General features: G+C 38.1%; 1 protein-coding gene across 2 annotated transcripts; it reads left to right on the forward strand.

Annotated features, from left to right (window-relative positions):
• The first annotated feature begins 263 nt into the window (after positions 1 to 263).
• On the forward strand, positions 264 to 11,073 carry SPIC (Spi-C transcription factor). 2 transcript variants are annotated; one of them, XM_009972180.3, is made up of 6 exons: positions 264 to 337; positions 1,796 to 1,822; positions 2,450 to 2,543; positions 4,204 to 4,316; positions 5,256 to 5,364; positions 8,835 to 11,073. In XM_009972180.3, exons 2-6 carry the CDS (start codon positions 1,820 to 1,822, stop codon positions 9,260 to 9,262), a joined length of 747 nt encoding a protein of 248 aa, XP_009970482.1. In that variant the 5' UTR covers positions 264 to 337; positions 1,796 to 1,819; the 3' UTR covers positions 9,263 to 11,073. The 2 variants fall into 2 exon arrangements, with proteins under 2 accessions (XP_009970482.1, XP_032851684.1); XM_032995793.2 differs by lacking the exons at positions 264 to 337; positions 1,796 to 1,822 and having other exon boundaries at positions 2,438 to 2,543.
• The last annotated feature ends 600 nt before the right edge of the window (positions 11,074 to 11,673 follow it).

The following is an 11,673-nucleotide window of genomic DNA, read 5'->3' on the forward strand; positions in this document are numbered from 1 at the left end:
TGCCCTAGACATACCGTACCAGTGACAGATTTGTTAGGACGTGCCATAGCCAAAAGGAATCTCTCCCAGTGCTTAGAATCTGTATGTTTTGGACAATAGTTAAAACATTTGATTCTATTTTATGTTAGTATAAATCACCCTTCTTTTGTGCAGAATGAAAGGCCATGATAGCAGTTTACTATACCTTTACTCTCAAAAAAAACCCCTAGCCAAAACACTTCCCTAAAATCAGCTATTTAATGCAGCCCCTTTGCCAGCCCGTTGCTGGGGGAACTCAGTCTCATTTATTTATGAAACCAGACAGATTCTTGTCTTGTGTGTGGAGCTGAGATTCTAGGTAAGTGTCCGTACTTTTTTAAAAAACTTTTGTTTTTTTGGGGATGAATTCATCTGTGTAAATGGTATGACCATTCAACAGTGCCTTGCCGATACTTGTACATTTTAGGCTTCGAAAGGCATCAACAGTGACTGTAGATGTTCTGTCAAGGTTACCAAGTATCAGTTTGGAGTCTGAGTTTGACAAAAGCAATTTAAAGAAAGTGAATTAATTAAAATTAGGGGAACACTGCACAAGGATCTTTGCAAAGGATATTCCTGTCTTTAATTTCTACAGCTCTATACCCCAAGAATCCATGGCCACCACTGTAGCTAAAGAATTAATGTGGCCCGTCCTGCTTTTAGAATAAAATTAGATCAGTTTGTCAAAATGCTTGCTGCACTGAAGTCAAAGAGACAATCCCATTGACTTCAGTGAGGTCAATTTACTGAATCACCAGGATTTCACCATATATTCATCAATATTTAAAACAACTTTTACAGATTTTGACAGTAATTTATAACATACTTATATGAGACATAATTACCAGATTAGAACATTCATAGTTAGTCCTGGATAAAAATCCTCCTCATTTATATTTATATATCTTGTCTCTCCTTTGCATTTTAAAACTTCACACAGAGACCAGTCTTACATTTGCTGAAATCGATGCCAAAATATCCAGTATTTTCAAGAGATTATAATCAAACAATTAATGAGTAAAATACTGATGTATTGACTATTATATTTACAATTTTGAAATAATAATAATGTAAATGAGAACAGGAAAAAGTCCTGCAAGGCGACAAAACCCGATTAGTGTAATCTGTAACAGATATCAGAAAAAAAGAGATAAAAAGGAATTGTTTCTGAGTAATGTTGTAGATAAAGTATAATTCATGTTAAACTGGCTGAAAACATGTCTATTTTCAGTGTTCATTAGACAAGAAAACTTGCTTCTGGAACTCACAACTACTCTGAGATTTGATGTGTGTTCATATAGAGTCATATGCTAATCTGCATCATGAAAAACATATAAACTTGTTTCAACCATGTCTGCAAACCAAAAGGACTTACACCCTTGCGTTTAATTCATGTCAGTATTTTCTTTGAGAAATCAGTAGATGCGCTAACTAAGACAATGTTAACAATAATACATTTTCACTTCATAATATCTTTTTAAAATGTGGTTACAATGATGTGGATAATATTCTAAAAGTCATAGTATTAATGAAACTGGAAACTTTAGTAACAAAAAATAGTATTAATTTTTTAAAAAAGTACAATGTTGCAAGTCTTTAATTTCATTCAAATACCACCTTCTAATCCTAAATTACTTCTATCTGTGATATTAAATATATTTTATTTCAGCACTAGAAATAATTCAGAGTTATTTCATTTAGTTAATTTTATTTATACCAAGAGAGTTATTGTTTATTTTTAAATATACAATTTAAAAATATTGTTTACTTTAAACAGGTCTCAAGTTTTGATATCTAAATAATGGTAAGTCTACAATGCCTTTGTCCTCTTTCATTACTGAGTGTTTCAAATATGCCACAGAAAACTCTTAGGCAAACTCAGAAGTGGGGGGATTTTTCAGCTTTTTAAAACAAGGTGTTCTAAAATTATATTGAGTAGTTCTCTGAAAATCCACACTTGGTTTCCTATACTGGCATAGTATGGCATTTTCTCTGCATAACCACTTCATAACTTGTATGTAATAATTTTTGTCATGTCAATGTTATTGAACGGTAACTTTGGCTTTATAAATCATGTTACACTAGTGATACATACCTCTGTATTGCATACTATAAAGCACTCCGATAGCAGTAACACCCTTTATGTAAACTTCTGCTGCAAATTAAGGAAATGAACCTTGAAACCTTTGCATGAGTGAGTAATGTTACCCATGTGAGTTGTCCCACTGACCTCAAAGAGACTTCTCAAAGGAGTGAGAAATTTCTCATCATAGTAAACTATTATGGTAATGCCTCAGTGCCTGCAAAATACATATTCCAGGAGGATGTATATTCTATATAATCGCTGTATTTATTTGGGATTTCCCAGCTAACAATGTTGAAAGAACCAGCCTGGTCTTTTCTGGCTCCTGACAGAAAAATGTTCTTGCAGAGTTTTCCTGACCAAGACGTGCTGGGCCAGGCTTTCGAAGATGCGCTGGAAGTACTGCAGCAGCACTCGGACAGAGAAATGCAGTGTTCACCAGGTAAAAAAAGACCGCTATGCCATTTAATCGATCACTTTGTGTTTTTACATCTTGAAGCACATGGGTGGGAGAGCAGCGTCCCGGAGGGGGATTAATGGACAGCAGAAGGGTGTGTTGGGAGGATGGACGGGGGAAGAACGTTTGAAGGGTTTCTGCCCCTCCATGGGTACTGACCAGTGCGCGGCGAGCAGCTTCCATGTCACAGCACAGGGAAACTGTTGGACAGTCCCCCTCTGCCTTCCCCCCCAGTACCAGCCCAGGTGCACTGAGCTCAGATTTCATATTGTCGAAGGATATATGAACACAGTGCAACAGCCATTTTCCAGTTTTAATGTTTTAATTGAAAAATGCCCTTCTGTTATGCTGTGAATAAACTCATATAGCAATGAATTCTAGTGGGAGGAAAAAAAAAAAAAAGAAAAAAAAGAAACAAGAATCAAAATGGTAAGATTAATTTTCACAATTTTTTTTTACATTAAAATATAAATTTTAAATATTTTTATGCAGAAATTATAGTTTGAGTCTGGATAATTATTAGAAAAGTGTTTTACTTGGCTTCAGAAGTTTTATACTTTACAAAACTTGCAATACAGGCAAGCTGTAAATTGTTCAGGCAAGGTTTTGGCAATTAAATTACTATAAAATTTAAAATCTGTGTTTGGTGTTTTTACATTGTAGAAATGTACAAATAGAAATGGAAGGAAAGGAAAAGAGGAAGCTGCATCTCAAACCCTCTAAGTCCAAAACAAAGTACCTACTGTCTTTTGTAGGGAATGCGTTTCATATCAGGAAGTTTATTTACATATTATCTATTATATGCTGAAATATAAATAAGATCAGTTGGGCCGTATTTTCAGCTGTTGTTAATGTATTTTTGGTTTCACTGGATTGGTAATTTTACATAGGCTGAAAGACCCACTATATGTATAATTACTGGCAATGTTCTTGCCTGCATCTGTTGTTAGGGCCAGAGGAGAGAGGTACTAACCACTTGCAACCCAGTGTTCAGGGTGTCCCGCAGCTGCACCCACATTTCAACTTCCAATAGATGTAGCCTCCAAAATCTTCTTCTGACCACCTGCAGTATGTAATTTATTCCAAATACCTCAGTCTGATGTTCTCCTCTGCTTCTTTTAAATATCCGAAGGTCTTGGGTTCCCTCCATGTCATTCTTTCAGGCACTGCAGATGCTGTGATGCTCCTTCACTTCATTTACAAGTGGAGACTCTGATTTGCATAGTACTAATGGCCCGCGGCACTACGTAACAGTCCCTTTTCCTTTCTAATACATGTATTACTGTAGTCTATAATTATCCCATTCATTATATTTGATGATCTGTTTGGCCCTCCTTTTTCTGTTAACCAAACTCTTTCATGGTACTATGAAATATCTGACATTTCATCTTAACAAATATTGCTTTTCTTCGTGAAAGCAAACAAAACCAGCCCAGGGGTGTGAGTAGCAGTAACAGTACAGATTATGTTGGATAACCTGCTGATACAAAACATCTTGGCTCTGGAGACTTTATTATATAGAAGGCAGCCATAGGATAAATGCTTTTTGATAGACTCAACAGCATGTTACATTGTTTGCCAGTGGAATTTTTTTCCTTCTTCTCTCCCTTTTACTCAGTTTTTGCTCCATCCTTCTAATTCTCAGGTTATAAAAATTGCCTGACTGTGATCAACCATCACCACCACCTTCGAGCAAGTCCCAGCTACTCTACTGCACCATCTGCAGAGGACCAAGGGTACAGCTGGAGAAATGTGGTTGTAAGTGAACTGATTACTAATAAGAGTCAGGCATAAATGGAAAATTGGCTGCCCATTTGTGATTTCTAATACAAATCGTTATGCTAACTCCAACAGAAATTTGGTCTGGCCAGCCATGAATCAGATGAAACTGTCTTGAAAAGTATTTGTAAAACACGTTTAATAGTCTCTTTTCAAAATTCTTCTTAGCTGTTTGTCTCTGGTGTTCTTCTGTGGTTCATCTTGTAACATGGCAACTAACAAACAAACCTACTAGTATGACAGGGAAAAGGGCTTCTCTTTATTACCTGGGAATGGGCAGACAACAACTTCCAACCTCTGCATAGCTTCTGCTGCTGTGAGAAAGTACCACACTTTTGATTTCTTCAAGAATAGTTTGCTTTAAGAGTGCTGGAGAGACCCCAGCATTAGCCGGACTCTGAGCTCAGCTTCCCCCTGCAGAGTCCATATTCAGGCTTAAAAACACTGGGAGTGAGGCCTCCAGGAGTGATGTAAAATGAATACTGCAGGGGAGATTATTTCAGGTAGACTCCACAAAATCCCATTTTCAACCAGCAGGTTAGTGACAATGTGACAGAAGAACTACAGAGTCTGTAGGGCCACTGTCCAGGCGGACGTTGTCCTTTACTGACCCGGGAAACAGAGTCTACCGTTCCTCCCCTGCTTTCAGCAGAAGAGTGGAAGGTCCAGAGTGAGACAATTACTCTGTTTTCCCTCTTAATTTCTGCCCTGACGGACACTCCTTCCTGCTGGACATAAATTAGTGCTGCTTGTTACAGGTACAGTACACTGCATGCCTTGGTGGCTGAGAAAAGTCTTCCACGGGTGAGGCAATGAAAGGTTGCATTTTGAAGTCTTCAGACAGTTAATTACTACACGTTTCTTCTCCATCAGAGAATGTACTCTATTAGTAACTCTTTGTTGTCTTAATTCTTGAAGAGCAGTGCGGCGGATTTTTATGCAGATGAGACTGTCTACCATACGCTGCAGAACACTCCAGAAAGTCAAGTGATGCATGCTGCTGCTAGCCAGCCAAAAGCAGGGAAAGGTGTGTAGAAAGACCATATCTTGATATGTACATTATGTTACTTTTAAAAACCTCTTGACAAATCATGCTCTCTCTTTTTTCCTGAATATTTTTACTTTTAACAGGAAAAAAATTAGTTAATGTTTAATAGTAATTAGAATACAACTGCTAGTGTTCAATTCCTATCTGCTAAATCCCGTAAGGTAAGATAAACATGTTATAATTTTATTCTGTCCTCTTGTTCAGTATATGGAAAAACAAACCAGAGATGTGTTTCACTCCAAATCATCTTGGATGAAATCTGATGCAGAGAAGTAAATCTAGCTATCAGTAACATCTTTATGCACTTTAATAACTTATTTCATTTTATGTGGTCCAACAAGGTGTGGTTTTCTTGAAGGTTTTTCACATACATGAATATTTTTGCACCTGCTCTTTTGCCTTTGTTAATTTTTCAAATTACCTCTTAGCTTTTGTCACTTCCAGTGTGTATTTTTATAGCTGGTTTTGTGCTCCTTTTCATTGACTTTACATGAGTGGATATCTTTTGCAAAGAATAGGTCAGATGACATTGGTCATTACAACACTTGATTTGTTTACTGCATTCACTCCTTGTTTTTTGTTTTGGATTCAGCATCCTGTCTATGACTCTGCTAGATGAGATTTCCACAGCTTCCACTCTGAGCTCTTGTACCTAATTTTGACCGTGGGGTCTTTTTGAGTAGCTTCCTGGTTTTGCTGCTTTTTGAAATCCCCTTCTTTCAACTTTAACCACATAGTGTCAGTTTTTGGTACCATCTCTTCCTATTGATGCTGAACACTGTGGTTTCTGTTGCTTAATAGCTGCTACTACTACTACTACTACTACTACAAATTCCTTGGGACAATAGGAAGGGTAACATCTCCTTTTAAGTTCTGTACTTCTAGTACTTGAAATTCACCATTGAAAATGAAAACCTTTAAATCCAGAAATGTTGCTTTTCTAAGTCTTACCCAGTGTTGCACTGGGGAATTTTACAAGTCGGTATCTGAATTCACCTTCAGTTGTTACTGCTCTGTTAAACTTCATTTCATATTTCATATCTCTTTCACATTATTATCAATATCTAAATCTTCTTTTCCAGAAGTTCATACTGCATAAAATTCCAGAATGACTGACTATTCTTATGGGGGTGGTTTAGTGTCCTCTTACAGGTTTCTTTGTGCCCACGGTGATATTCCTGCCAGAAACTGTGATTTGGGGGACTATTTCCACTATACCTAAATAAATTTAGTCCTCTTGACTTCTTATTGAGGCATGGGAGGTTTTCTGTACACTAGCAAGTAGTGTGGCCCTTCAGGAACAGATCTGTAGATGAAACACTCAGTACTGAGGACCCAAAGTCTGTGTTTAAAGCGTTTCACAAGGGTTTAGTAAGGGCAACCTCTAGGCTGGCTGCAAGTTCTGAAAGCTGCAGTGACTTAGATATGCTTCTGTAAAACATCTTTGGGTTAGATTTCCTCTGAAAGGAGTCCGGTTCATGCATGTCAAGACCATTCCACGATCTGAACTAAAGTTTGGTGAGTAGAGTCAATCAAGAGAGGTGCTTCAGAAATGCATTTGAATTAGACACGCCCAGAGAAAATTAGGCTACTTTGGGACAATTCATCACAGAAATCTAATGCAGATGCTCTGAAACACCTTCTGGAGGAACCTGCCTCTCTCCAGTGACCACATAAGAAGCCTGCAGGCACTAGCCTGATAGCTTAGACTGATGTTTAGGGCCTGATAACAAACACCACTAGCTTATGCAATGAAGTACAGTACAAAGATCTGTGAAGTAACCCCAGCTCAAACTAGTGCATCTACATTGTGTAGCACTTTGGATATAAGAGCTGGGCTCTAGAAACACATCTGGATTAACACTTAAGAGTAATAAGCCCTCTCAAACCAAGACATCAGCTAGAGAAAATGTGTCTAGAAATAAAAGCTTGGGCACAAATGACAAGTGAACTAAGAGGACAGACAGCATGAAATCAGGTGCTGCTGCAGCCGTATCGACACTGTAACTTTCCAGCAGAGACTCAGTCCGCAGTAGTCTGCAGATCTTCCCCTGATCTTATTTGTTCTGCCATGGGTTCATAGGTTTATAGGACAACTCAGGTTAGAGGGGGCATAAGGAGGTCACCTACTAAGAAGTGTTTACTGTGACCAGGCAGTGTTCTTCACCAGTTTGCTTTTAAGCTTCTCATCCTGGTAATACTATATTTATTTCTAGTAGAATATGTACTTCTAGTCACAGGCCAATTTTTATTTAGATAATGAAAGTTTATTAATTTTTTGGAAAGTACCTCTGATTTCAGGCTCTTCTTCTTCCTAGTCTGACTGTCACTTCTCTCCTCTTTCCTTACCACTAGATTCAAAATTACTGTCATCCTTAACAGTGTGTTCGCTTGACCTCAGTGTTCTGTAGCAACTGTCACTTTTCCCCCATTCCTAATTGAAAATAGCCACACAAGATAAGTTTTTATGAACTTTAAGTGCAGCCGCTTGTTTCCACTTTGGTTAAAGTGGAAGCCGTTCCTCTGCATAGACTCTCCTTTCTGCAAAATGTTCCTCTTTGTCTCATAATCTTAAATTCTTCCTCCTTATGGCAGCTTGTTGGTCACCCTTGGCTTTGTGAAGGGAACTAGAAGTACTTCAGAGAGAGGGATCTACAAGACCTATGTGAAACTAAGTAAGCCTCCCTAGTAAACTTAAGTTTGAGATCTGAGCCTGTGGGGAGAAATACTAAGTTAACTGACAAATATTGCAGTACTGAGCTTGCTTTATTCTGCATGGGAATGCAAGTCGACACTTCTGCACAATTTTAGAAAACTAAAAGGTACCAGAAGGTCTAGCTCCTTATTGACTAAGTGAGGTTTATGGTGCATAACTATCTTGCTCTTCCCACTCACCCACTCACCCTTTCTTATATCAGAGACTACCTTGCATCCCCAAAAACATTCCTGCAACAGACCTGACAAAACTGAGTCATCTCAAAATTTTTGTGTTTTGATTAAGCAGGTAAAGCATTTATTCAAAACCTTTCAGCCTGGATCTCCAGAACCTCTTTCCTGCACAGTCTGAGGATGTAATTTCCTGCAGTGGGGTACCTGAGCACGCATCTACACAGCATCTGTCCGAAGACTGCTGAAAGGGGCTTCTGGGACCTACCACACAGTGAGGTCACCAGAGATCTGTCATGAACCCCAAATAACCTGCTCTTGGAACTCTAATGACCAAAACCCTTTCTGTCACTACATGTTTCTGTACATGTTTCAGAACCATCATCCCATTTGCGTTGCTGGTCTTCTGTTGAATAGTTTATACTGATTTTTTAATTTGTGACAGGGTATTATGTTTACCTGTGCTTTTGCCTGTAAGATCCTTTCCAGGAAAAGGACAACTGCTCACCTTTTAAAACGAGTATATGTTCCGTTCTGACCTTTTGTATTTTATTTTTTAATAGGTAGAAAAAAACTTCGACTGTTTGAGTACCTTCATGAGTCTCTGTATGATCCAGCTATGGCAAACTGCATCCAATGGGTGGATAAACCCAATGGTGTCTTCCAGTTTGTCTCCAAAAACAAGGAGAAACTTGCAGAGCTGTGGGGAGAAAGAAAGGGAAACCGCAAGATCATGACATATCAGAAAATGGCCAGAGCACTGAGGAATTATGGAAGAACAGGTGAAATCATTAAAATTCGAAGGAAGCTGACATACCAGTTTAGTGCTGTTGTTTTACAGAGACTTGCTCCATCTTATTTCTTGGGCAAAGAAACAGTTTATCATCCATACATTCAGTCTAATCAAGAATATCAGTGTGCAGATGACTGGATCGGTTACAGTAATTACATGTATAGCAGTGGTTATGCATCACAGCATGCTAACAGCTAGACGTATCTTTCACATAAACAGGTCTTTGTTAGCTAGTAATATTTTCCAGCACATGAACTCTTCTCTGTACATAGCTTTTCCTTTAAGATATAATACAAACACATGAGGAGGAGGGTTTTAAAAATTGTATTGGACTAGTTTTGTTCCTTTTGAAGTTAATGATAAATGGTCATTAACTGCTGAAGATAATCAGCAGCTGTAGGGCACATTCTATTTTCCATGACATTAATCAGAGGAATTACTTCAGATTCGAGCTGATATATCCAAGACCAGGATCAAGGCTTTTGTCCATCAGTGAACATCAAAGATCCCATCTTGACAACACTCAGTGGAAGTTTTATGCATGTCCACAACATTTCCCATCAGAATTTCGATGCGGTTGTACCATAGTACATGCACGTGAATTAAAAAGGGAAGAGATCTGCCAACTGCATGGAGCCACTGTCCTCTTTCTTCATCAGTGTTCTTTATTAAGAGGCATTTTTTGAGTGAATGCCTGGCTAAACAGTAGAGTCCACATGACAGTGCACCTGTTGGCCAAGTTGTTAATCCTTAATCACTTAAATTAACATATCTTAGCACAGATCCTGACATATGGTAGTAGGATTCCTAGGTGCACATTTCACTGTTGGCAGTAGGTTCATTGGGAAAGTGACCATTCCATGAGAGAATTGGTGAAGGATTATGCTTTTCATGAAGTTATTTACAGTTCTTCCACCACTAATATGAGAAGCTGAACTTTTATCCAGCAGTTCTTTATCCACCTAACAAACATAGCTTTTTAATCTATTTTTGGAGTTATAACTTTATACATATAAATAAAATTTCACTTCTCCACCTCTTTTCCTACATGGGAATGTAGCTGAAAGGCTCAGTGATTTTATACTCTCTTCATGGGGAAGAAGGACTAAATTTATATAAATAGATAGTACTAGCCCCATAGGCAGGATGATACCTTTAAATCTACTTTTTCTCATACTTCTGTTACCTGATCAATGTGTATCATCATATGAGTTGACTGTTGTGCCAAAATTCTTCCACTCAACTGCATTCAATTCCAAGTTCTGCATTTTTCTTCAAGGTAGTACAGGCCCAGATATTAATAAAGACAAAATTAATTTCTGTGGAGAGGTACAAATGGTGGCCTGATACATTTGATGAAATCCACTGGTTTTGGTAGTTGCCCCTTGCTCTAACTCCTGTTCACTTGCACAGGGATATAATTTTATATAATAGACACAATGCAGCACACTCCACTCAGCCAAAATTCAAGATTTTGAGTTAGCACTTTGGTAATAGGAAAGATGTGTACTCTTAGAAATCTGAAGCATGTTAAAGAGCACTAAAAGCAGACCTAGATTTTAAGTCAGTATACATCTGCCAAAATAAGAAGGTCATAACTGTGGTGTTAATATTTCATTTTGAGTGTAGTGTCCTGTAAAATGTAAACATTACTACAAAATAGACACAAGAATGCCTCTGGTCTTATAGAAGTGAATCTGGATCCTGCTGTAACACTGAATGCAGTGGGAGTTTAACTCTTACAAAGGACTGAGGTCTTTCATTTGGGATGCATTCATTCTGTGGGCACATATGTAAATATAGCACTTCAAATGTCATAATGTACATAAATTTGCCAAGAAACTGCAGTTTTGTTACTCCACAGCTGTCACCCATTGCACGCTGACTTTATGCTATTTACAAGGCTGGTGACTTACACCAAGTTACGAGTCTGCTTTGTGTAAAATGCTTGCTTATTCAATGTTTCCTCAGCCTCATCTACTTGGTAAGGAAATAAATACTTATTCAGATTCTGTGTTACCTTTTGAACCTAGGTATAAACATTAGCATTTGCTTCCTGTAAAACTGGTAACCAGGTCACCTGTTATAGCTGCAGCTGGGAGAACAGTACAGAGCTGAAATAGAAGAGCATAAGAGGTAAGAAGAACTGAAGGAAATTCAGGCAGACAAGAGATGAGGGAATCATAATATCTGTGGATAGGAAGAAATAGATTTCAGCCACAGAAGTAACCATGGGGACCGACAGTGTTAGAAATGGATTTCTTTGAAAAAAGGTAGCCTCGCCCCTTCTGCCCCTGCAATCAAATGTACCTGGAGAGATTTTAGAAGCTCCTACTGTAGTTCTGTGTCTATACAGAATGATATTTAACTGTGCAATGCACTGATATTGGGCTTACATACAGAAAAGATTGTTGACTGTTAGCAACACTTTAAACTAGCAGTTAAATCATAAGCAAAAGCACAAGGTTACCAAATATCTGAGGCACAGATTTAGACTTACTGAGGTCTGAAATAAGGTGTAGCTGTTTTTAACTGTGTGAGTATTTAACCATTGACACAACACACCAAGGGATGTGTTAGAGTCATTGTTTCTCAACATCTTTGACCTA

The sequence above is a fragment of the Tyto alba genome, unplaced genomic scaffold (genome assembly GCF_018691265.1).
Source record: "Tyto alba isolate M040663 unplaced genomic scaffold, T.alba_DEE_v4.0 Super-Scaffold_21, whole genome shotgun sequence".
Lineage (NCBI taxonomy): Eukaryota > Metazoa > Chordata > Aves > Strigiformes > Tytonidae > Tyto > Tyto alba.

What these genes read in the sequence shown, in the direction of transcription:
- SPIC (XM_032995793.2), top strand. Translation starts at nt 2,438, where the DNA reads ATGTTCTTGCAGAGTTTTCCTGACCAAGACGTGCTGGGCCAGGCTTTC. An exon ending in ACAGCTGGAGAAATGTGGTT is followed by an intron (nt 4,317 to 5,255) that starts GTAAGTGAACTG and finishes TAATTCTTGAAG; the next exon opens with AGCAGTGCGGCGGATTTTTA. An exon ending in CCAGCCAAAAGCAGGGAAAG is followed by an intron (nt 5,365 to 8,834) that starts GTGTGTAGAAAG and finishes ATTTTTTAATAG; the next exon opens with GTAGAAAAAAACTTCGACTG.